The sequence below is a fragment of the Rosa chinensis genome, chromosome 7 (assembly GCF_002994745.2).
Source record: "Rosa chinensis cultivar Old Blush chromosome 7, RchiOBHm-V2, whole genome shotgun sequence".
Lineage (NCBI taxonomy): Eukaryota > Viridiplantae > Streptophyta > Magnoliopsida > Rosales > Rosaceae > Rosa > Rosa chinensis.
The window spans coordinates 66,291,838-66,316,106 of NC_037094.1; the positions used below are offsets into that span (position 1 = coordinate 66,291,838).

At 36.1% G+C, this 24,269-nt stretch overlaps 5 protein-coding genes and 1 non-coding gene across 8 annotated transcripts; 2 read left to right on the forward strand and 4 right to left on the reverse strand.

The window, feature by feature from the left end:
* Positions 1 to 523: 523 nt before the first annotated feature.
* On the reverse strand, positions 524 to 3,018 carry LOC112175268 (pentatricopeptide repeat-containing protein At4g18520, chloroplastic). Its single transcript, XM_024312934.2, has one exon. It carries the CDS (start codon positions 2,830 to 2,832, stop codon positions 982 to 984), a length of 1,851 nt encoding a protein of 616 aa, XP_024168702.1. The 5' UTR covers positions 2,833 to 3,018; the 3' UTR covers positions 524 to 981.
* A 1,893-nt stretch (positions 3,019 to 4,911) lies between these two features.
* Positions 4,912 to 4,992, reverse strand: TRNAL-AAG. The gene has a single exon. It is a non-coding gene; the product is annotated as a tRNA-Leu (tRNA).
* A 41-nt stretch (positions 4,993 to 5,033) lies between these two features.
* LOC112178734 (uncharacterized protein At4g37920) lies at positions 5,034 to 9,103 on the forward strand. The gene is made up of 6 exons (XM_024316937.2): positions 5,034 to 5,280; positions 5,776 to 6,194; positions 6,903 to 7,071; positions 7,764 to 8,008; positions 8,311 to 8,498; positions 8,643 to 9,103. Exons 1-6 carry the CDS (start codon positions 5,136 to 5,138, stop codon positions 8,800 to 8,802), a joined length of 1,326 nt encoding a protein of 441 aa, XP_024172705.1. The 5' UTR covers positions 5,034 to 5,135; the 3' UTR covers positions 8,803 to 9,103.
* Positions 9,104 to 9,664: 561 nt separating this feature from the next.
* On the forward strand, positions 9,665 to 15,695 carry LOC112177096. 3 transcript variants are annotated; one of them, XM_024315293.2, is made up of 14 exons: positions 9,665 to 9,832; positions 10,095 to 10,177; positions 10,266 to 10,353; positions 10,954 to 11,053; positions 11,151 to 11,224; positions 11,306 to 11,389; positions 11,624 to 11,701; positions 11,970 to 12,094; positions 12,361 to 12,433; positions 12,991 to 13,052; positions 13,128 to 13,508; positions 14,048 to 14,150; positions 14,694 to 14,918; positions 15,426 to 15,695. In XM_024315293.2, exons 2-13 carry the CDS (start codon positions 10,095 to 10,097, stop codon positions 14,889 to 14,891), a joined length of 1,449 nt encoding a protein of 482 aa, XP_024171061.1. In that variant the 5' UTR covers positions 9,665 to 9,832; the 3' UTR covers positions 14,892 to 14,918; positions 15,426 to 15,695. The 3 variants fall into 3 exon arrangements, with proteins under 3 accessions (XP_024171061.1, XP_024171063.1, XP_024171062.1); XM_024315295.2 differs by having other exon boundaries at positions 11,306 to 11,377; XM_024315294.2 differs by having other exon boundaries at positions 9,820 to 9,961.
* Positions 15,696 to 15,902: 207 nt separating this feature from the next.
* On the reverse strand, positions 15,903 to 17,787 carry LOC112177097 (prostatic spermine-binding protein). The gene is made up of 3 exons (XM_040511204.1): positions 17,528 to 17,787; positions 17,012 to 17,164; positions 15,903 to 16,524 (listed from the first exon to the last, which is right to left on the reverse strand). Exons 2-3 carry the CDS (start codon positions 17,126 to 17,128, stop codon positions 16,081 to 16,083), a joined length of 561 nt encoding a protein of 186 aa, XP_040367138.1. The 5' UTR covers positions 17,129 to 17,164; positions 17,528 to 17,787; the 3' UTR covers positions 15,903 to 16,080.
* Positions 17,788 to 20,746: 2,959 nt separating this feature from the next.
* Positions 20,747 to 22,580, reverse strand: LOC112178430 (ABSCISIC ACID-INSENSITIVE 5-like protein 3). The gene is made up of 3 exons (XM_024316576.2): positions 21,551 to 22,580; positions 21,352 to 21,423; positions 20,747 to 20,830 (listed from the first exon to the last, which is right to left on the reverse strand). Exons 1-3 carry the CDS (start codon positions 22,397 to 22,399, stop codon positions 20,747 to 20,749), a joined length of 1,005 nt encoding a protein of 334 aa, XP_024172344.1. The 5' UTR covers positions 22,400 to 22,580.
* Positions 22,581 to 24,269: the final 1,689 nt, after the last annotated feature.

The window sequence follows — 24,269 nt, forward strand, 5'->3', positions numbered from 1 at the left end:
AATATTTGGTCTGCCATGTCGCTTCTTTGGTTTTAGGGCTTGATTCTAAAAGGTACGATGTGCCGGGGGTGTGCTGAGTAGCTTGTTCTTTGTTAATATATCCCTAGTGTTAGTGGACTTTGCGTAACAACTCTTTCTGAGTACTATTAGAAATGTGTCGTTATTGTACTGCTTGTTCAATTTTATAAAGGGATGACTTTTTCAACTAAAAAAATCTTTTTTAACCCTTATTCAATCCATAATATGTTACAAGTTTTATTTCCTGAAACAAATGGGACACATTGTTACTGCCCCATAGCTTCGAGCAAATTGATAATGGGATACCTAGCTAACTAGTAGAGAAGTATGTAGCAAAACGAAATTTATTTATTTATTTGAATAACATAATTTATTTTATTAGAAAATGAAAGTTTTGGATTAAAAATCAAAAGGACTTTGATAGCTACTAATTCAGTTTTGGGTAGGGATAATTAAGCGGCTTTCTTTGGGATTAAATCACATGCAGTGGAGACTCGAAAACTCATAGTTGATAGACATTTCCCTCAATGATGAAGTTATAACGCCTGAATATGCACACAGTGGAAAGTTCTACGGTACATCATTGCACACCGTATTCATAAGATCTTCCTGCATCTTATAAAGTACACTGTTTCTTAAACTGAGAGTATATTTACAGTAGCTACACTAACAGTATACACTAGTAGTACAGCCTATAGTCTACATGCTAATTGTTCTCATCCAGTGTTCTGTATTTCCCAATTTAGTAACTCAGTAGAGCTGAAGGCTCCATCTCTTCTTAAATATAATGAAAGAGCAAGTGCTATCAGAGAGGAGGTCATGGCAATCCAATTTTGACAATTGGGTTTCTCCCATTACTTCATTGGAACATTTCATCCTCGTTCAGTTGATAGGTATGCTGCTTATGGGGGATAAATATGTAATCCAGGCAGCTTAATCTGAATTTCTAATTAGGCAAAAAGATCACCTGGACCGCAGGCTACACACGAATGAAGGATCCATATCCCACTCAATATCTCCACATGCAGTGAGAACAGTAGCAAGGATGTAATCATCCAGCTGAAAACCCTCTGCTTGCATTCGATACATGAGCTTCAAAGCCTCTTGACAGTGACCGTTCCTTGCATAACCCACTATCATAGCCTTCCATGATACCAGATTCCGTTCAGGCATGCTGTCAAAAACTTGAAATGCCTCCGTTACATAGCCACATTTTGCATACATGTAAATCAAAGCGCTCCCCACAAACACATTGGACATGGCTGGACTTTTATTTGCAGAGGAGTGAATCAATTGCCCGTGCAGAATGGTTTCCAAGTTAGCACATGCTTTCAAAGCAGATGAATAAGTAAATGCATTGGGTTCCACCCCGTCCTCCATCATTTCTTTCAACAACTCAATAGCTTCAGACTCATGTCCAAGATGTGCACAACCAGAAATGATGGCAGTCCACGAGACAACATCTCTGAGAGGCATTTGTTGGAGGACTTTTGTGGCAGTAGAGTAATCCCCACACTTGCAGTAGAACCACACTAGAGTACTTCCTAGATATAAGTTTGTTTCGACTGAGTGTTTGATTATCTGTGCATGAACTTCCCTACCCATTGGTGAATACCTAATCAATCCACAAGCTCTGAGGATGCTTACAATGGTCAAGTTGTTGACATGTATGTTTCGCCTCTTCATTAGTCGAAAGAGGCATATGGCTTCCTCGCTGAGACCCTTCCTTGCATACCCTGCTATAATAGATGTCCATGTAACTGTGTTTCTGTTCCTCATTCCATCAAATACATTTCTCGAGTCTTCAATCTCCCCACACTTTGCATACATATCCACAAGAGAAGTGGCTACAAAAACATCACTCTTGTAAATCTTCTTCACTATGGCACCATGTAACTGTCTCCCAAACCTTAACTCCTTCTCTTCACCGCAAGCCTTGAGAACACCGCACACCGTAAACTCATTCGGAGAAAACCCATCACTTAACATCTGCGAGAACAGCGAGAAAGCCTCCCGCCCATGCCCCTGTTGAGAACAAGCAGTTATCATAGTTGTCCAACAAACTACATCCAACTTCGGCATCTGATCAAACGCGCGAAAAGCACATGACAATTCTCCACATTGCGCATACAACTTAACAATAGCGCTGTCAACAATCATGTTACTCCACCCACCTTTTACAATCCCTGCATGGATTTGCCTCCCGAGCTCATAATCCAACCTCTTACAACACAAATTCAACGCACACACAAACATATTCCCGTTCGGTTGAATCCCCTCATCAATAGCCTCACTAAACAACCCCAAAGCTTCACCATCCAACCCAAAGTTCAAGTACCCATTAATAATAGCGGTCCAAGAAACCACATTTCTCACAGCCATTTCGTCGAACACCTTGCGTGCATGGACTAACTTCCCAAAACCCAAATACGCACACATCAAATTATTAAAAACATACGTAACAGGATTGCCTATACACCTCAAAATAAGCGCATGGAGTGTTCTTACTTCCTTTAGGCTACGACACGACCGAAGCCAAAGCGCAAGCAGATGGGGTCTTAAGCTCTGGCGGAGTGACCGTGTATCGGAGAATTCGGCATCTGGGTTTTCTGGGGAGCTTAAATCTTGAACAGCGTATGCAGCAGATGGGATTTCAGAAGAAGAAGAAGAAGAAGGAAAATTCGTGGGGGTTCTGTTGTGTATGGTTCTTGAATTTGAATGCTTGAATGGTTTTGGTGGTTGAATGGAGAAGAGAGAAGGCGTTTGATAGAGATTGAAGCCAATATGTGGTGGCAGGAAAGTTGGCGAAAGCATTGCCTACTGTTTATGCGGTTTGAAAATGGCGCGAAACAAAGAAGGAGCAAAATCTGAGTTTGAGAAAGGTGAACTCCGGTGTAGATGTCAGCTCATTTCCAATTGGGTCGAGTAGAAAGTTGCACCTTCCAAAAATATCGCGTCTGAAACAAAAGGTTTTGTATTTTTATGCTGAGAAAATATCCACGCTAACACATTAAGAGTAGTCATCCGAGTTCTCAGTTGATATAATTCACGATAAATTTAAAATTAGACGCATGGAATGAATTAGTGTGTGTATATATATATATATATATATATATATATATCCTGACAATATGAATCTAGAAATGAATTACAAGTGATGTTACTTTCATTATTATTTTTTGGTTGTCGTCTATACTTGGATCGTATGCATGAATTACAAGGCATATTGCAATCAATAAAAGTGACTCGACTGTGACTAAAAGGGTAAAAGAACAACAAAAAGTATATAGCAAGACTGAAATTTTACTACGGTAAACGGTAAAATCTTAGTTATTCTCTTATATGCAATCCTCTATGTGTTCTCTACTGAGGTAAAGATAAAATGAAAAGACTATGATTGAGCAGAGATTTAAGATCCTTTATAGGCATAGTGAGACAAAAAACTAAAAATATGAGGAAACTTTCACATTCATCCAGAACTCCCACCCCAATTAATTTTTTTTTTTTATAGAATGAAGCAATTGCATTTAACTGTACGGGTTGAAATTATAATATAATAAAACATGTTAAGACTTGAAACAAACTAAACTTTGTCCCTCCAAGAGACATCCGATAAAATTGGAATGATAAAACAAACCAAGCTCTTCAAAATATAAGCAAGAGATTATTTCAGAAAAATATATATATAAGCAAGAGATATGAGATGGAACATTAACCATAAACATCGCAACACATAATCTTTGCATATCATTTTTACACGTATGATTTTATATTAATTACTAACCTCAAACTCGTACAATGCATATGTTATTGTTGAGAGGAGGAAAACATAAAAACTTCTCAATTTTATGTTTTTTTTTTTGTATATTTTGTTTGAAAAATTTTATGTACACATCCCTATCTACTCAACATATACTCCCTAATTTTTTTTTTTCAATTTTTCTTTTAAAGTTCCTCTAATACCCCTCTATTAATTAAAAAAAAAGGCTATTAGTTTTCGCTCAAACTATGCCTCCAAGCTCTCTCCTGTTGCCTATATTGACCTCTCTAAGAAATTCGAATAGTTCATGGATGTTGAGTTTCATACTGCTAACGTTCAAGGTTCTTCATTTCACAATTCTTGGAACATGGAGAGTTTCAAGGCTTATTAATTATTATGGTCTCTACCATTTGTGATTCTTATGGATTTTTGGAAGAATGAGACCGTTTGCAATTATTCAAGTATCAACAAGATTTTTTTTCATGAAATAAATTAACTAGGATGGTGGTGGAGATTAAGAATGTGAGTTTTATTGGATTATGATGACTTATGAGGTTTAACCTCTCTCTTCCACTTCAACATTTTCGTCCCATCATCCTTATATATGTATCAATGTTCATCAAATTCATAGAAAAGTAAAAAGAAAAAAGAAAAACCGATTTGACGATATTTTAATAGGAATTGCTCTCTCCATTCAAGTTCTTTCAATTTTATTTTTTTAATTCATATCATAGAAGTACATTTTGGGATTATGAACAGTTCAAAAAAGTGGAGAGGAGTGTGATGTGTATTAAGAATATTGGAGTATGTATATACAATTTCTCTTTTTTATTTTACCAGAATAATTCTAGCAGATAATTTCATTATGAGTTTTTAATTTGATTTTAAAGGGTATTTTAAACGTTGTAAAATTTGGTGAAACTTTTAACACCAAACTTTGACTTCCCTCCACATCTCCAAAAGGTGAGCCTAGCTAGTAGCTACTACCTCTTCAACTACATCAACCACCTCAAACTTTAGGCCTAGGCATTCTTAATACGAACCCAAGCGGTTATCTCTAGAGTGTTACTTGCAAAAAATATAATTTTTATCTTTTCCTAAAATTGAGAAAAACAGAAAAACAAAAAGCAAATTGTTGAGAGTGGGATTTGAACCCACGCCCTTTCGGACCAGAACCTTAATCTGGCGCCTTAGACCAACTCGGCCATCTCAACATTGATGAACAAAATTTATTCTACTTTAATCCTCCTTTCACATATCCCTTTTTTCAGTTCAAACCAAAAACCCCTACTCCTTCTGTGTTGCACAGAAACCTATTCCTCGGTCTCTGAGACCAAAACAATTTGGCCCATATTCTATGGAGGTTTCTACAGCCACTCTCCAACCCTCTTGCTCTTTCCCGCTAAGAGCCCCTAAAACAATTACCAGTGACCGCGGTTCTTATCTATCTTTCATCAGAACTTCGTCTGAAAACTTCTCCCTATCCTCTAAACCCATCAAAGGTATCTACTTTTTACCAGTTTTCATTCGAAAGTTACATGCTTGAGTTAAAGTTTGAATTTTTATTTAACTGGGTATTGTTAATTTGCTTTATGCTTGCTAGAAATTGTGTTTTCTGGGCTCTAGTTAACTGCTTTAGTCTGTTAGCATAGTATCAAAACCCTGTGTATGTCAATTTTCAAAGTAAGAAGTGAAAGTTATATACATGCTTGAGTTAAAGTTTGAATTTTTTTTTTAACCGGGTATTGTTAATTTGCTCTATGCTTGCTAGAAATTGTGTTTTCTGGGCTCTAGTTAATTGCTGTAGTCTGTTAACATGGTGTCAATACCCTGTGTCTGTTATTTTTCAAAGTAAGAAGTGAAAGTAATGTGCAATTTGTGTCCAACAATCATCAAAGGATATGTGAATTACCTTTTGTAATAGATGGGTTTAGGGTCTTTGTTGCTGTTTTGATATTGAAGTCATTGTATAACAGATAGCTGTTATGAAATTGTAGGTTTTCAGTTACTAGTTAAACCGGTCAGGTTGCGGCGGCTATCGGTTGTTGCAGCTGTTGTTGGTGATAAAACTTCAGTGCCAAGTGATTGTTCTAGTGGGGAAGAGTTGTCTGTTTCCGATTCTTCTGATCCTACTTTGGTTGGAGATGAAGATGGAGGAAATGGTGAAAAGGGGGAAGGGGAAGGTGGTGTTGGGTCTTTGGATGACCACAAAATGACCCGAATATGCGATAAGCTTATTGAGGTCTTCATGGTTGACAAGCCCACTCCAACTGACTGGAGAAGATTATTGGCTTTCAGTAGGGAATGGGATGATATCAGGCCTCATTTCTTTAAGCGCTGTCAGGTCCGAGCCGATGCTGAGGATGATCCTGGAATGAAGCATAAGATACTTCGGCTTGGGCGGAAATTGAAAGAGGTAGGTCTAAATTCTGACATCTTAAGACTGCGGACCAAACTAGAGTAAGACTATCGTATTAATTACCTAGATATCTTTCATTCAGGAAGATAGTGTTTTTACATGTAAGGGAAGTGTGAAATTTATTTTTATTTGGTGTACAAGTGAGAGTTAAGCCTGGTTTTGGTTTTATTTTTCCATGAGCTTAACTACTGATTCAGTGATACTTCGGCTTGGGCGGAAATTGAAAGAGGTAGGTCTAAATTCTGACATCTTAAGACTGCAGACCAAACTAGAGTAAGACTATCGTATTCATTACCTAGATATCTTTCATTCAGGTAGATAGTGTTTTTACATGTAAGGGAAGTGTGAAATTTATTTTTATTTGGTGTACAAGTGAGAATTAAGCCTGGTTTTGGTTTTATTTTTCCATGAGCTTAACTACTGATTCAGTGATCAGGTTTAATTGAAGCAAATAGTAGGTCTTTTTCCTCTTGTAAAGATGATTTTTTGTCTTTTGTAGGAGTTCAGAACTGAACTGTTGTATAAAATCCAAGATAGATAAGTGTAATGAGGAGTTTTCGGATCTATGTTTCATTTCTCATGACTAGTTTGAGGAAAATGAGTAGTTAAATGTTTGTTGCAGTTATCAAGGATGGTTATATTTGTTTGAGTTTTTTCTGACTTGTGCTTTTAAACTAACAATGTTTGGGTGCTTCTCTTTCACAGATTGATGAAGATGTTCAAAGACACAATGAACTGCTTAAAGTTGTTAGAGGGGCTCCATCAGATATTAGTGACATAGTTGCCAGACGTCGCAAAGATTTCACAAAAGAATTTTTTGTGCATCTTCACACGGTTTCTGAGTCCTATTGTGAGAATCTAGAAGAGCAAAATGGTGAGATTGTTTTCACTACATGATGATACGTTATCACTCAATTATGCATTTTGCCAAACATGTTTTGATTAACATGTTCAGTGCCTTATTCTTGAAGTATCATTAGCAATATTGGATGGTCATTATCATTTTTATCCTATGTGATCGGCATAAGTATCATTTAATTCATTAGTAAGAAAAGTCAAAATATTTGCCTTCATTTGATAACACAATACAGCTCTCATCTAATCCGGCATGTGTGGTAAACCGGCACATAGCAGTCAGATGGCTCAGCTCTGGTTAATTTAATAGGTATAATTTGCGCAAGTACAATGCCAACTTAATTGAAGATCATTGACATGTTAAGCTTCACACATAAATCCGATTTCAGGTTTTTCTGTTTAAATATTTAATATGACCATAAAGGTGTGACAGTATATGTAGTTAGCTTAGTTGTGTTGTAGTAATATGGACATTGATAAAATATTATCTAGGCTAGCCTCAATAAGGGCCTTATAGATATCAAAGGCACCACATAGCATACCAACCATGTCAAGAAATCTGCTGCATTACCATCAATAATATTGGAAGTTGATAAAATCATAGACTTTGGTATAGGATCTATGCTAAGTAAATGTGTGAAGCTTTAGTATTTCTTAACCATTGTGTCTTCTTTGAAAACTGATAAGAGTTTCTTTCTTGTATGAGTCTAGCTTTGGCAAGCATTGGAAATACGTGCTTGGCAGCTGTACAAGCATATGATTCTGCAACTGAAAGCATTGAAGCACTGAATGCTGCAGAGTTGAAATTTCAAGATATTATCGACTCTCCTTCTGTTGATGCTGCTTGTAGGAAGATAGACCACTTGGCTGAGAAAAATCAACTTGACTCAACATTGGTTATGATGATTACAAAAGCTTGGTCAGCTGCCAAGGAATCGAGCATGACGAAAGATGAGGTAAATGATGGCTTGCCTCATAAACACTTGTCTTTGTATAACTCTAAATTTCTAATGAAGTGGTTGCAGCACTATTATGGCAAACCAATGCATTCTTATTCATAAAGAAACAAGTATATTTCTGACTCTATTTTGTCTCCTAATATCATACACAGTAGAAGTCACCTCAAACAGTTTTAATTTTGATTTAAACATTATGATGATTGGTGGTCCTGAAAGTAGTTTTTATGAACTCACAGACGCTTCTTAGTTAAAGTATGATCACCTTGGCTGCTGCTAACTTTTATGCCCTTTTTGATTAGGTTAAAGATGTATTATATCATTTGTATGTAACTGCAAGAGGTAATCTTCAGAAGCTCATGCCAAAAGAAATTCGGATAGTTAAGTATCTGCTCACAATTGACGATCCTGAGGAGCGGCTGTCTGCCTTACAAGATGCATTCACCCCGGGAGAGGAACTTGAAGGGAAGGATGTAGATAACCTCTACACGTATGCATCAAGAACTCAGTTACTCTTACTAATTAGCTTCTAGATATCTATACATTTGTTTGTTGTATTAAGTTCAACCACAATCCGCAGATATTCGCAGCACATTGAATGATGCTCCTTTTCTTTTCTTATCATATTTCTCAGGACACCGGAGAAGCTTCACACCTGGATAAAGGCTGTCGTGGATGCTTATCATTTGAGCAGGGAAGGTACTCTAATAAGGGAAGCAAGGGACCTGATGAATCCAAAGATCATCAAAAAACTGGAGGACCTGAAGAAAGTAGTCGAAAACAAGTTTTTGTAACCAAGGGCACATACACCATCAACAGTATGCGTCTACATGTTAAAGATCAACACTACTGGTCTCCCGGACCCTTGACCCGAGTCTCTGGAGTTACAATTTACGTTCTTCGTGGCATGAACTGTGAAGCTAGAAGAATTAGACATCAAATGATTTGGCAGCCTTATAGGTTATAAGTTATAACTGCTGCAGTTTGTTGGGTTTTTGTAGTGTGATGCACAGCAACCCCCTTTTCGTTGTATACCACAGCTTTGTATGGTTACAGACTCACAAGTTCGTCTAACTATAAATCAAATTGCAAGGCTCTCTTTCCTCCAAAAAAAAAGAAAAAGAAATCACAGGTTGAAGGTTAACAGCTAGAACTCCCAAAACAACCTAGCACAACCCAGTTTACAACTTCAATGTGATGTAAGAAGAGCAGTTTAATGCCCTAAAGTAAACAAAGTTGATAATAATTTACGAGCATGTAGACCTTGATCATATTATTGTAGGCTAACTTGCAGTTTCCAGAAACTTTTAGTGTAGTTTGTTGTTGTAAACTATAAGCACTATATTATTCAAAAAGTCTCAATTTCATTATCTAAAAAATAACTTAGCTAGAACTTACTCTTATGTTGAAATAACTGCTCCCATGAACTTATCCTTTTCCTGGTAACATTAAGATATACTGGTGATAACTTTTAATCTTACGAAAAAATTACTCCCGTAAAAGTCCTATATGTGTAAAATGTTACTCTGATGGGGCGAAATTGTGACATTTTGAACAAATAGGGCGGAATGTGAAAAACTTACATACTCAAAGGTGCAAACTTTAAATAAAAAAAACTGTAGTTTTACTCTGATTATTATATTTAGGACATAGATTTCCGTGCCAAATGGCCCATGATTTTATATCGGAATGACCAAAAATCCCAATTCTTCGTCGCCTTAAAATCACACTCCTTTTTTTTCTTTTTTTCTTTTTGCGCGCAAAATTTAAAACCCTGAATATTATTGATCGCCACCGACGACGACTCCGCCACCGTCGCCGCCTGTAAGCCACATCTTCCTCAATTCTCTTCCCCTAATTCTTCATCACTTCTCCATATGAAAGTTCGCAAATTCAGAGTTCTAGGTTGAATTCACACGAATTCTGAATTCGAATTGCAATATCTCAGTGGATGTGGTTTTCGATCCTCGCTCTGTTTCGGTTTTTCTTCTGTTTGCATCAATCGCTCAAGTAAAACTAGAATTTGGATTCTGATATTTGCGATTTTTTTTTAATTTTTTTTTTTTTTTAATAATTTGGAAACCAGATGACGAACAAGAAATCCAGTAATTGTGCAATTTGTGAGAATTCGAATCTCGCATCCATCTGTGCTGTCTGTGTCAATTACAGGTATGATATTTTTGCATTGTGAATTACTCAAGAGTAACTATAAAGCTTAGTTGATGTAATGAGCTTGTAATGGATGTGTGTGTTTCAGATTGAATGATTACAACAATTCTTTGAAGGCACTAAAGAGTCGTCGCGATTCCTTGTATTCGAGATTGAGTGATGCGCTTGTCGCAAAGGTTTGTTATCTTCTGCTGCTGCCTTGGAAGGGCTTTGATTGCTCTTTCTTTTAAGCTGTTTCGCTTTTTGTACATTGCACCTCAGGGGAATAGTATATTGAGGTAGAATTCTATGTGGTAAGCATAGAAGTGCAAATGATGTGTGATATAAAAGTTTTAAAATGGCTGCGGAATCTGACATGATTGGAATTTGAAAGTGTTTCAATGAGGTGCTGATTTTGTGCCACAGAAGTATCACTAAAAAGAAAGTATACAGTGGATCAAAGCTTGGGTTCTGGACTCTAGATAGTAGATAGGCTCTGTGTAGGATTAGGATTATGGTTAGCACCATGAAATTATTACATTAGTTTTTATAATGATGCTATTGTAGAAAAATAAGGATACACGTTCAACTTTGTTTAATTGCTTTATCTTGAATGAATCTTTGATAACCAAGTATATGCCTTATTTTAAAAAAAAATTAAGAGAAAGTCATAGGGATCGTCCACTTTGTAGCACATGCAATCATCAGAATTTTGTACATATGATGTCAAACTACTATTTATGTTTTGGAAGGCACCCTGCTAAATTATTTTTACTGATGTATTGTACATTTGTCAGGGTAAGGCAGATGATCAACTAAATTGGAGAGTGCTTCAAAATGAGAAGCTCGTAAGGTTGAGGGAAAAGCTCCGGCGTAATAAAGAACAACTTGCGCAAGGTTAGATGACTGTTATGAAAAATATTTCTAGTTTGATATTAGTCATTTTTCTTTTCTTTTTTATGGATTTGTTATACTGATTGAGTGAGAGTTACAGGGAAGGCTAAGATTGAGAAGACATCCTATGATCTAAAAGTCAAGTATGGGGTGCTTGAATCAGCCCTCTCTATGGTACAACACAGTAATCTTGTATTTCATTCCATTATTCAATCTTTCAGATATATGCTGACTTCTAACTTTTTGTATTTGCAGCTAGAAAAAAATCGTGCTGAACAACTGGAGAAGTTCTATCCTAATCTTATATGCACTCAGAGCTTAGGGCATGTAAGGAAATTGGTACTAATTTAAATGTAGATTTAATGGAAGTTATATGGAAAAGTCGTATATCCTTATCAGTATCAGAAGATGTGAAATAGGGTATATTTACTTTGGCCTATATCACTTTGTTTTTCTGCTATTTTGAGGGGTGGGAGATTTGTCTCTGTTATATAGTTTATTTTGTTCTCTACTAGACAGTGTGTTATTATCTGCACAAGAAGTTTGGTTTCTAATAAATTATCTGAATTGCAGATGGCAATTACATCTGAACGTCTTCATAAACAGTCGGTGGTTATAAAACAAATATGCAAGTTGTTTCCCCAACGTCGGGTAAGCAACTGTGAAACTGGATTATGGGCATGACGCAACTGTGAAACTGGATTATGGACATGACTTATAAGTTCTATTAAGGATTGTGAACTCAATTGTTGAATGTGAATTTCAAATCTTGGTAACAATGAGACAATGAACTTTCCATAGCTTCACTACAGTTTGGGGCTGGCTTGTGAATAATCATTGGCATTTATATTACCTTTATACAAGTCTTGTGTTCGCATAGTTTAAATCCAATCAGTTTCATGTTCATTCTTTCTTTTAGGTGACTGTAGACGCAAAGAGGAAAGACGGTTCTGGTGGTCAATATGACCAGATTTGCAATGCATCGTTGCCAAGAGGGCTAGATCCACACTCAGTTCCCTCAGAAGATCTTGCTGCTTCTTTGGGGTAATTTCTCTTTAAGATTATATATATGTAGATAAGCTTTGAAGCGTGATAATATGTTGGTACTGGATAGCAAGATAGTTTTCATAACACTGAGAATCACCCTAAAATAGCGGCAGATATTGCTCTTCTTTTTGGGTGCACATTAGTATATTAAAATTAAAGTAATCTTCTTTCTTTATAGTTAGATCCTCTATAGTTGGATCATGTTTAACTTAGGAGATGTTGTGCTTTGCACTAATAACTGGCCTTTTTTTGTTGGAAAACAGATATATGGTTCAACTCTTGAATCTTGTTGTTCAGAACTTAGGTGCTCCAGCCCTTCATAACTCAGGTTTTGCGGTAAGCTATGTTCATCCTCTATATAATGGCTTAAAGTTTCTATCAAGACTATGGTTTGAATATAATCATGTCTTTTTGCTCTTCGCTACACCTCAACGTCTAGATCTACCATGGACCAACTCTTTTAAGGGTTTGGAATTACTATTGTGACTATATGATATCAAAGTGTTTTCTATTGAAGCACTTGGAAATATGTAGTTTACAATCTGAGAAAGTTTTCGCAGATTGTCTATTTTGGAAATACTTGTGACTATATGATATCAAAGCTATTAATATGTACAATGAAAATGATTAGTATTTAGACTCATTAAATTGCTTTGGCTTATGACTTGTTTTGGTCTTCCTCAATTTTGGGAAGACTTTTCATTGGAATGAAAGCATATCTTCATTGAGAACATCTTCCAGTGAAATCTTGTTACTTTCTTTTTCTCATGGTATGTTCTTCTTCTGAAAAGACATATCAAGCTTCATCATTAACTAAGCTCTTCATTTGGTATTTGAGGATTACGGATTACTTTGACCTCCAGTTGTCTTATAAGAATGGGTCTTTATTTCAGGGTTCTTGCTCTCGTATATGGCAAAGAGATTCTTATTGGGATGCACGCCCATCTTCTCGGAGGTACTTCGCTAGAGCTATTCTTTGACAGTGGAGGAACTATATTTCTGTTGACTGACAGAGTTGGTTTTATTGCAGCAATGAATATCCGCTATTTATTCCACGTCAAAATTATTGCTCTACTAGTGGGGAAAATTCATGGTCTGATAGAAGCTCGAGTAATTTTGGTGTTGCTTCAATAGAATCAGAGAGGAAACCCCGTCTTGATTCTTCTGGAAGTAGTAGCTTTAATTATACTTCTGCTTCTGCACATTCTGTTGAAACCCACAAAGATTTGCAGAGAGGAATTTCACTTCTCAAGAAAAGTGTGGCATGCATTACAGCATACTGTTATAACTCACTGTGTTTAGATGTCCCTTCTGAGGCATCTACCTTTGAAGCATTTGCAAAGTTGCTGTCGACCTTATCTTCTTCCAAGGAAGTCCATTCAGTTTTTTATTTAAAAATGGCTTGTTCAAGGTACACTGTCCCACAATGCCTTTGTGAGTTGTGGTCTGTTTCTCCATTTCAGTTCTATTATGCATAGACCGCTTTTTAACATTGTTGGATAAGCATGCAGTAATTCAGGAGTATTTTCCTGCAAGTTAGATCATTGTGATTTTTGTAACTTAAAGCATTCTATGTTAAGTGAATGTAGCATAAAAAAGTGTTTTCTTAAACTTAAAAAGAGCAAAGCTTATTGACTTATTTCTAAGTATTTTAAAATTTTTAATTTGTCTTCTTTCAAACATCTGAATGTTCAAAATCAAAAGTGTACATTAAATTGTTTTTCGTTTGGAACAATTTTTTTACAAGAAATTGATGTGTGGCTGCTTATGCTAAAATCTACTATAATAGCCTCTTAGTTTATCAGTGTACCATGGATTTTGAACTCTTGGCATCATTTTTCCTGGACTGGGAAATGTTTCCTAATACTCTTATGATTTTTAAAGAAATCTACTTTACATGCATGCATGGCTTACTGATAAACATTAATCAGACTCTCCTTTAATTTTCAGGTCATGTAAGCAAGTTCAACAATTGAACAAATCTGTATGGAATGTGAACTCTGCCATATCTTCGACCACTCTACTGGATAGTGCACATGCAATGACAATGACGGTATGTATGGGCTTCAACTCTGTTTATTTTGTAGATTACTAGATTTTGTCTTTTTTAGCTAAGGGACATTTGCCTTAGGTTAATCAACAACGTCACACCATTACACACTGATATAGTGCCTTCTTCTTTCTTGTGGCTTCTAAGAGATATTCCTATTCATAACCACAATGATATTTGTCCTTTTTTTTTCTCCTTTGCGAGCCGTAATTGTAATATCTTAATTGTCGGCTGTTGGCATCTGTTGTCAATGATCTGGTGCATTGACAACGTGGCCCAAAAAGGGTCATATAAACATTATTAATGCATAACCTTCACTGGTACCTAAGTTTAACTGCGTACTATATGCATGGAAGGCCCAGAATTGCTATTCTATAATGCTCATTACATATCTCAGTTTTGTGTATTATCTAATTTACACCTCTTAGGATCTTAGAATCATAGCAATAATAAACAATTTGGTTAGTGTTGAATTGATATGCTGCTGTACTTTACATGCATGATATACCATACCCTTTTCTTCATACTCATGTTTTCCCTTTGCAGAAAAACTTCTGTGAAAATAATATTCCTAATTATGCCACCAGCTTCCTTTCTTCGACTGAGATGTCTGATTCTGGGAAGAATGAATGCATGATTGAAGGATGGGATCTTGTGGAACATCCGACTCTTCCTCCACCATCCCAATCTGAAGATATTGAGCATTGGACTCGAGCGATGTTTATTGATGCAACAAAGACATGATTTGGTGCTAATGCAGTCTTTCTTATTGTAAGTTACTGTTCGGATAGTTCTATTTTCACGATTCATGCTTGGTACTCTTTGTATAGTCTTGTCTAAAACCTACCTTTTTACTGAAATAAAATGAAACCACTACTTTCTTTTGATAATTGAAAGGCACATCTTTTATGGGAATTGTATACTGCCAAGGAGTTTTACATGCAATGGAAGCAAAAAATTTAAACTTGGTTTAAACTAGCATTTTGTGATTTGTCTCTTATTTCTTGGACCCTAATGGCATGTTTGATGAGTTTTAGTTTTGTATCAAGGGCTAGAGTTCAGTAGAACCTGATACATCTATTACAGTATTATGCTGATATCTCTGTATTATACTTGAATCTGAACCATCATAATGCTGATACAATTTTTTCTATCTTTGTATGTATATTGCTAAGCTTCTTTGAGTATCCTCCCGCATTCTTTACCTCTGTTGTTTTTGGCTTTGTTCCCTTCCCCGACCATTTGAAAATGTAAACCTCTTCTGTTTTCTCTTGACAGGTATGTCGAAGTTGATACTTGAACAAAAGGTAAGACTGCATGGACCAACAAGTCTGGGAATGAACTTCGTTCAATGTAAATAGAAATGATCTCTGTGGTTGTTATATATGTAAATTAAATAGATTAAGGGTTTTTCCCCCCTTCATTTTATTGTTATTACTATATCCTTGTTCATAAGATTCATTATGCTATATCCTTGGATTCAATCAAGATAACAGGTGTATTTATGTTGCCAGTTTAATGTATAGAGGGTATCCTTAATTTTGGGTATGTTCTTGTTAGTACAAATGAAGTGATGAGTGTTGATTGCTAGCTTTCGTCCCCCTTTTTGAAGGGTGTAAAGGTGTTGATTCATACCATCTCCTAAAGTGCCTTTCCACCTATTTTTTAATTTATATTTCTTCTTGGTAAATATTATTGCAAGAAATAACCTTCTGTTACATAACCGCGATTTTCAAAATTAAAGCATTTTTTAAGTTTTAACAGAAAACTAAGTCCATTTTTTTTCTTTTCTTTTCTTTTCATTTAATTAGATCATAAAACGTCTAGAAATACAACAGAATGAGCCTAAATAGTTCTGGGACAGAAGGTTCCCTCTTTAAAGGAGTACAAAGTTAAACAGCATTCTTGCATAGTTTTGATAACCAGGAAAAGTTCACTTTTTCCGCTTCTTTGGGGGCTGAAGGGCCTCTTCTTCTTCGTCTTCTTCATCATCAGGTTCATCTTCTTCTACAATTTCTTCCTCATCCTTGTCCTCACCTTCATCCTCATCCTCGTTGTCTTCATCTTCATCATCGTCCTTGTCCTCATCTCCATCTACTTCGCCATCATCATTATCATCACGGTTGTTGATATCGTCCTCCTCTTCATCTTCTTCACCCCCATCGCCTCCAGCCCCAGCTTTGGAACTGTTGTTGCTTTTACCATTAGAATTGTTCCCAGCTCCTTCATCTTCAGAATTGTTCCCAGCTCCTTCTTCCTCTTCGGGGTCCCCAAAGCCACCATCATTGTTCTTTTCTTCATCACCATCAACTGCTTCCGAGTAGGAATATTCATTCTCATTGGCTCCGCGGTTTTTTGGTCCACAAGTAGAGGCATTCTGTAACCAAAGGATAAAGATGCAATCCAAAACTGTACGTCAAGAAATCACACACAGGAAACATTGAACATACACATGAAGGCCAGTTTGGGTAGGATTGATTAATAATAACCTTGGAATTCAAACTCTATGCTCTTCATGTAATTTTGGAAATCTGAAGAAACACTACTTTTGTATACCTAAACGAATCTAGAAGTCTCCCCACTTTTTGGATCGGAAGAGCCAAATATGTCATCGAAATTCATTTCCTTTTCTTTGTCAAGTCTTTTTTGATGAGCTTTTGTCTTTTTCACGTTGGCATACATACCCTTTAGCAAATTATTTTTGTGTCATTATTTTCAAAGCTAACAAACTAATTAACTTAAATAAATGAAAAACATCCTTGGAGAAGAAAAAAAAAAGTATATTGTACTCTGGAGCCTAAACCATTTTGTTTCTTAATTTTCCGAATTGGACAAAATATAAGAGAGAGAAGAAACAAACTGACCTGAGCTAAAGACAGCAAGGCTGAGGTAAGCAGAGTGGCAAGAACGTCCCAAGCGCACGTCAGCAACCAGACCTCTCCAACCCTAACCTCACCATGACCACTCTTTTTGGTCTCCATTTGTACGGACGCACTCAACGTACAAGAACAAAATCCCTGTCAATTAAGTAGACAAAAACATAGAAGACAATTAGATCTGTTCCCACTGTAGGATCTCTCTCACAAAACTAAGTAGTAGTAATACTACGTACATCAATATTCTATGAAAAATTTCTGGAAAAAAAAAATAAATCAAATGAAATTCTAATTAGCAGGAAGACTAGCCCCAGCAGTATGATATTTTCTGATAAAGGCAATTTTTTTTTAATTTTTTTTTTGCTGTAATTAGATCAGATGAGATAGCTCAGGCAACGGTGAAAAAACCAAAGAGAAAGGTAGAGAAATGGTAAGTACGTATGATATAGAAGAGAAAGTGAGAATTAGAAATGGTGAAGCAAAAAAGAGAAGTGGTTATATTACCTGAACCTGAAGTTTAAGCTGAAGGTCGAGACCGAGCAGAGAGAGTCGTACTGAGCTTTGTCTTTGGTTGGTTTGGTTTGCTTAGAGATCTGAACTGTGAAGTAAAGACTAAAGAGAGTGAGTAGTCGTTCTGAAGCTTTCGGTCGTTAAGCTAGCGTTGGAATCACTTTGATTCTCCACCGTCGGATTTTGATCCTGCAGAGAGAGAGAGAGAGAGAGAACCAAACCTTTTTCTCTTTCTGCGTGTGCGTGTGAGAGAGAAGAGAGAGAGAGAGAGAGATTGCCCGAGAAGCTGGAAATGAATGTAGTAGGACCAATGGGGGCAGCATGGGCAGTGATACAGTACCATGCTTCGGCTGCCCGAGAGACTAGTCAGACTAGATAGCTAGGTATGGGTTTAATTTACTATTAATCCCCTTTTGGTTTGTTAGTCACCCTATAGCGAGTATGCAGCTACATAGAGTTGGGTTACCTTTGTAGTGATACATTACCTTTTATCAAATTCAGGGTTTTTTTTTTTCTTTGGAGCAATTATCAAATCATGGTTAATGTTGCTTAGAAATAGAAGAGAGAATGAATGTAAAAGATATTCATCTTCATTATGTTCCTTGCTAACAATACGGATGAGAGCAAGAATGAAGCTGATTCATGCAAAGTAGTTCTCATTAAACTTGTTTGATTATAAACATGCTAGCTAGTGTATAAATAATTCAATATATTATACTTCAAGATCATCGAAAGAAGATAAGGATAGTTTTTGTGATAACTAATTCTCCAATATGTTTTATCTACATCGAATCTAAAAATTATTACATACGTAGAAAATGACTTTAATTACAGATTTCCGCATGAGTTCCACGTACATTTTCATTTCAAATACTTTACGTTTTTTTTTTTTTGAAAGAGATACTTTACGTTATTAACCAAAGAAAAGATAACCGTCAAGCCTTATTTATGACATACGGATCAGTTACCATACATATTAGTTGGAGGGGCCAATCGGTTTTCACTTTCGGTGATGGTTCAGCATAAGATCTGTGAAATATCCTCCTGCAATTTATTGCAGTCGTTTAACTTTCTTCTTGTTAGGATTTGCTGCCACTATACAGGATCACACCACTTTGAGGAGCTGTACCGGAAAAAGCAAAAGAAAGGGAAGAGAATAATGTAATCTCAGCATTTTTCTCCGCACTAGTATTCACTTTTCGATTCATAAATCCTGGAGACAGTGATACCTGTGAACACGCACTGGGAAAGTATTCAAATTCCACAGGTATTTGTTCCAAACACATTTTGACGCAGGTTTTGATTCTCTCTTGCATGACCCTAGTAGCTGTTCTTTTTTGTTCTTCCATTCTTATATATGAGTAATCTAGATCTCGATCTCTAAATTTTTCTTTTAAAATAAGAGACAATGTGTTTGATGAAATGTCTCAAAAAAATAACACAACAAACTTTGACTCATGACAAGTATATAATTGATCATTCTTATATTCGTGTAACCTAGATTTCGATCTCTAAATTTTTATTTTAAATAATAGACAATGTGTTCGATAAAATGTCTCAAAGAAATAACAAACAAACTTTGACTCATGACAAGTATATAATTGATCATGAGTATTTGAGAGCTTCAATCTTTATCATGATGCCCGCATGACAAACTCTCAACTCCAATATTATACATAGGCTTTCTTTTAACTTTGAACATTCTCAAACTAGCTTAAGCCTTATTTAACTATAACAAGTTAGAAGTAGTGACACATCACTTGATAGACAAACTTATAAGTTTGGTGACTATCAACTCTTATATGTGCAAAACATGTTGCATGAATAGCTTCTCTTTTTATTGCAAAAGGAGGCTTTTCTAGCACACCCGTACACGTTAGAACATTAAGAGAGGGTGACAACAAAACTTCAAACAAGACGAGGCATTTGATGTGTCTGTGTGTGTGTATATATATATATATAAATTCTATCCAGTGTGTGTGTGTGTATATATATATATATATATATAAATTCTATCCAGAGCGAGGTTAGAGTTTAGAGTCACTTTTCGGTCTCATATCCACATCTCGACTGTTCAGTTTTTAGGTACTAACGTATAGATCATCTCTGCAAAATGTCAGCCAAATTGATGATCTATAAAGTATCTAACTCGTTCAAACCAATGGACGAACTAAATCTATCCAACCTGAACCGTACTATCTTTAAGGCAGTTTTCAATGCCTTAACGACCATCAATTTGACTGAAATTTTGAGGAGATAATCTATACATTAGTATCTAAAAACTGAACGGTCGAGATGTGGATATGTGACCGAAAAGTGACGTTAAACCCTAACTTTGCTTTGAAATTTCACCTCGCTCTGGATAGGATATATATATATATATATATATATATATATATATATAAGATGACGTCTTTAAACTCTTAAAGTGAGGATGTTTTTATTTTTAGGATGTATTTTAATAATCACAACCACTCATTCTTTAGTTACCTACATACATATGAATCCTACAAAAAATTAGCCAAATAAAAAAAAGTTAACAATTTGATTAGCACAACGTTCGTTTTAATTTTATCTAACGGATTACATTTGTTTACAATTTTGAATAACCAAATGATTATGGATTTAGTTGATTTTTTGTAGACATCATTCTTGCATAGGAATCTAAATAATCAACGGTTGAGATCATTGAATTAGATCATATATTAGTGTAAAATAGTACAAATCCTCAAATTTTTAAAGTAAGGATGTCCTCTCTTGATCATTCCCTCTATGTGTGTGTGTGTGTGTGTGTGTGTGTGTGTATTTATATATTTACTTGGAAAGAATTAATTTCACCAAGAGGTCAGAAAAACCTACATCCAGCCAAGCCAAAGTTAGAACCCAATTGGAAAGTGCTATACTCATACTAGGAAATGATAAATCTGAGCTTGGATGTATGCTGAATTAAATTTATCATTTTCCTTTTGTTTATATACTTTGCAGTATAGATAAATAGATAAGATTCATCTTCTACTTGGCTAGCCTTACAGGATTCTGTATACTATCTACTGTTTCCGCATAAAAATCAAACTGAAAGAAAGTTATTTCTTATGGAAAATACCAATTCTCAAAAATGCAAAACCAAAATTTCTGAATCCATAAACGACACAATAGAGGAAGCTGAATGATAATGAAGGAAGACCATGTGTAAACAGCTGCTACGCTAGAAGCCTAAAAGGAAGCTGAACTGATGCGCCTAAGTTGGTGTTTAGGCATGGATTTAGTAGGATTTGAAGATAAGAGTATCTCCACTTCCTGCATCAAAAACACATCAAGTAGTAAAGAGCTAGTGTTAACAGTTTGATACCAAGCAATATATATAGTCTTATTAACATGGAGATAATGACCAAAAAACTAATAATGTACAGTTCTTAATCTGGGAAAATGAATAACCTAATATCATATACAAATCTAAATGCATGGCCTAAAAAGATGATGATAAGAGGTGAAGACTGAAACTCCTTTTAAGTCTTCAGATGTGTTACATGTACGACAACCACTAAACTTAAGAGTCTAACCCAAGCCCTCATGTGCTGCTTCACCCATCAAAAATCAAGAGTCGGAGGCTTCGAACCCCCTTATGGAAATAGAGTTTTGATATCATGTTAGACAACCACTAAACCCTGAAAGCAGACTTCTTAAGAAATGAGGCAAAAGATTAGTGTATGCAAAAGTTGACTAGAAAACCTATGATTGATGAAACAAAAATCTACACATCACAATATAAGTACAGAATAACAGTTGGGCTGGTTGTTTAAAATTTGTGATTCTGGTACCTTTTGCTTTTTGAGCCAGGTATTCTTTTTTCTCAAGTGAAATACTTCACTCTCCAACTGAATGGTATGAGCCTATACCATTAAACAAAAGCATACTCATAAGTTGCAAGTTCATATTATTTATAGAGATAGATATGATGGAGTAACCAACGTTAACTACGTCAGAAAGCTAACTTGTACTGTAAGATTCAAAAATGACCTGCTTTCTTGCCCTTGACCTTGCTGCTGACTCTCTGTTTTTTATCATCCTCTTCTGCCTCCTCTCAATACTTTTCTCCTTCATTTCATCCGAGTAATTGCGCTTCCTCTGGGCATGAGTTGCCTGAGACTCTGAAGATGATGCTGCTGATATTGCTGGCATTGGAAATGACATACCCACTTGATGATTCTCAGAGTAAGTGTCAAGATTCATAGCTGATGAAGAGTTCTCAAATACTGACTCACAAACCTTGAAATTCGAGTCCAACATTGTCATTTGCTGCTGAGTAGCAGCAGCAACTTGGAACTGAAACCAATCTGCTTGCTGCGATACCGCAGCTGTTGGATCAATGGGCATCGTTGGATGAGCATTTAGGATACCTGCTCGAACTAGGAGATGGTCAGGTGGTGTTGTTGCTGATGTTGATTCTCCAATAGTTGTCATTCTTTGATGATGCAAAGATTCATCGGCTGCAGCGGAATTGAGATTGAGAGGATGATGATCATGATGAACAATTTCCTTCCATACCTGATCCATAGTTTTCTTCTTACTGCTCATTAATGGTCCATTCAAATTGAAATTCCCAAGAAAAAGTGAAGTGGGCAGTGAGGAAGAAGGAGAAGAAGAAGGGTTTTGCAGCAGCTGCCCTTCTTGATCAACTGATATCACATTTTTAAGTAACTCATCCAAATGTGCCATATTTGTATTCAAAGGCTTGCTTATATTGCCCAAATTGCTTTGAACCTCATTACAATCCAAAGTTAGATTGTAATTAGAACCCTGCCTAGCCAATGGGGGAAACTGTGGTTCCTCATCTCCATTTCCAGACACAAAGGTTCTATCATCCATATCCTTCCAAAATCTATCTGCTGATAGCACAGTCAGACATGCCCTGGGCACCTTTGGATATATATGGTATACACGCAAAAGAGAAATTTATGTTTTACGCATACAAGGAAATGTAAAGAATAGTAAAATGTTAAAGAAACGGAAAATTCAAACCATGTTGATGAGTTGGTAAGAAGGTTCAGGGAAGAGTCACATTGTGTAATGTGAGGAATGAAAAGGTGGGTGAAGATGGAGTGAGCAGTCAAGAAGCTTGAGAAGCGAAATGTGAGCCGCCAGAAATGATCTGGCGAAAGTTGATTTGTTGTAGAGGATCCTATTTTCAGTGAGAGAGTTCTCATCTTAACAGCCATACCAGATTTTCATGCTACTTTTGGGGATATAGAGACCCAACCATCCTCAGTTCCTCACTTACCTCTCTTTCTCTCTCTCTCAACCTCTGTTCCCCTTTTTTTTTTTTTTTTGATCAAGAATAACTTCATTAATAATAAACTACTTACAATGAGTTTTGGGGCAACAATCTGCAACAGCATTCCAACATGGAAGCTCTTACACAGAAATTGTCACTAGACTTCACACTAGAAATCTGTATTGACTGCCCGGACTCCAAACAAAATAACGGTTGACTAAATAATAAAGCCAATCTTGCCCAATAGTGAGCAAGCTAATTCTATGAGATTTTAGAATTTGTCATATAATAAAGACAAAAAAATATGCTAATGTACGTAGAAAATTAAATGGTCTTGCGCCCTCTAGAGAATTAAATGGGTACGATGGTATCTATTGACGTCCAAAATAGAGGTTCGTATATGTAGTTGAGTAACCTCGCTGAGATTGAGGTCGTGAAATTCTAAAATCGATCAGGTCGACATGACCTCCATGATAGTCCACCAAACCAACAACGCACATGAAAACAAAACAGAGGTGATACTCTGTGAAAATAATTCCCAAAAATAAGTACATGGCCAAGACATAATGCTTAAAACAATCGATTACTTTTTATTGATATATTAACTTTAGTTAGTCTGAGATATAAGAGAATGTTGAGTGTTCTTCTTCTTCTTTTTCTTTTTTTGAGATGTAGAATATAACAACGCTGATGTCCTCATAAATAATTAAATAAACTTCTAATTAGGGTTAGTAATGAAGTCGATTTGAAGATCTGGGGAGGAGGGATTATTAGGGCTTTTTTGAAGTCGATTTGGTGTTAGGGTTTTCTTCTCTCTCTGTCTGCCCTCTTTCTTCTTTTCCTTGTGGAAGGATGTTTTCGATAGATCTATGTTATTTTTCGAGTTTCAGGGTTGAGGAAGAATCGGTGGAAGTAAATCTTAGGTATCAGATGGCATGGAGCAGATCATCTAATTGGTGGAGGCTAAGGTTGATAACAAAGGTTGGGATTTGCTTTCTTATTTTAGCCTTGATATCTGTTTCAGAAAATGAAAGTTCGGAGCAATAAGCTTCTTCTAGTCAAAATTATGGGAAAGAGGTTGATTCTAATTACTCAGTGTATCAAAATAGCGTACTGATCGATGGAGTCCTTGGCTATAGGCATGTCTGGCCTGTACGTAAGTCCAATTTCACATCCTTTGTAGAGTATATATGTTGTCTTGAATTTGATAACGCACGTCGACTTTGAAATGTTTGATAAGCAAATGCTGTCCAAGAATGACAAACCATGTTAAACCTTTTGCTTTCCCATTTTCAATCCCTTTTGGTCTATCTTACTTCCTCTCTTATACAGTACACTAACAAAGAATCATATACATTATGTTCAGATTTTATTAGCTTATTTAGCTAGGTGGGGAAGTCTAGTAATAATTGGATTATGTCACAGGAAATAAGATTTGGCTAGAAAATTGTGGTTGGTACAATA

What these genes read in the sequence shown, in the direction of transcription:
- LOC112175268 (XM_024312934.2), bottom strand. Translation starts at nt 2,832, where the DNA reads ATGCTTTCGCCAACTTTCCTGCCACCACATATTGGCTTCAATCTCTAT.
- LOC112178734 (XM_024316937.2), top strand. Translation starts at nt 5,136, where the DNA reads ATGGAGGTTTCTACAGCCACTCTCCAACCCTCTTGCTCTTTCCCGCTA. An exon ending in TTGGGCGGAAATTGAAAGAG is followed by an intron (nt 6,195 to 6,902) that starts GTAGGTCTAAAT and finishes TCTCTTTCACAG; the next exon opens with ATTGATGAAGATGTTCAAAG. An exon ending in GAATCTAGAAGAGCAAAATG is followed by an intron (nt 7,072 to 7,763) that starts GTGAGATTGTTT and finishes GTATGAGTCTAG; the next exon opens with CTTTGGCAAGCATTGGAAAT.
- LOC112177096 (XM_024315293.2), top strand. Translation starts at nt 10,095, where the DNA reads ATGACGAACAAGAAATCCAGTAATTGTGCAATTTGTGAGAATTCGAAT. An exon ending in GTGATGCGCTTGTCGCAAAG is followed by an intron (nt 10,354 to 10,953) that starts GTTTGTTATCTT and finishes TACATTTGTCAG; the next exon opens with GGTAAGGCAGATGATCAACT. An exon ending in TAAAGAACAACTTGCGCAAG is followed by an intron (nt 11,054 to 11,150) that starts GTTAGATGACTG and finishes TGAGAGTTACAG; the next exon opens with GGAAGGCTAAGATTGAGAAG.
- LOC112177097 (XM_040511204.1), bottom strand. Translation starts at nt 17,128, where the DNA reads ATGGAGACCAAAAAGAGTGGTCATGGTGAGGTTAGGGTTGGAGAGGTC. An exon ending in CCTTGCTGTCTTTAGCTCAG is followed by an intron (nt 16,525 to 17,011) that starts GTCAGTTTGTTT and finishes CTTTGGTTACAG; the next exon opens with AATGCCTCTACTTGTGGACC.
- LOC112178430 (XM_024316576.2), bottom strand. Translation starts at nt 22,399, where the DNA reads ATGGATGATAGAACCTTTGTGTCTGGAAATGGAGATGAGGAACCACAG. An exon ending in GGTCAAGGGCAAGAAAGCAG is followed by an intron (nt 21,424 to 21,550) that starts GTCATTTTTGAA and finishes TTAATGGTATAG; the next exon opens with GCTCATACCATTCAGTTGGA. An exon ending in CCTGGCTCAAAAAGCAAAAG is followed by an intron (nt 20,831 to 21,351) that starts GTACCAGAATCA and finishes TTTTTGATGCAG; the next exon opens with GAAGTGGAGATACTCTTATC.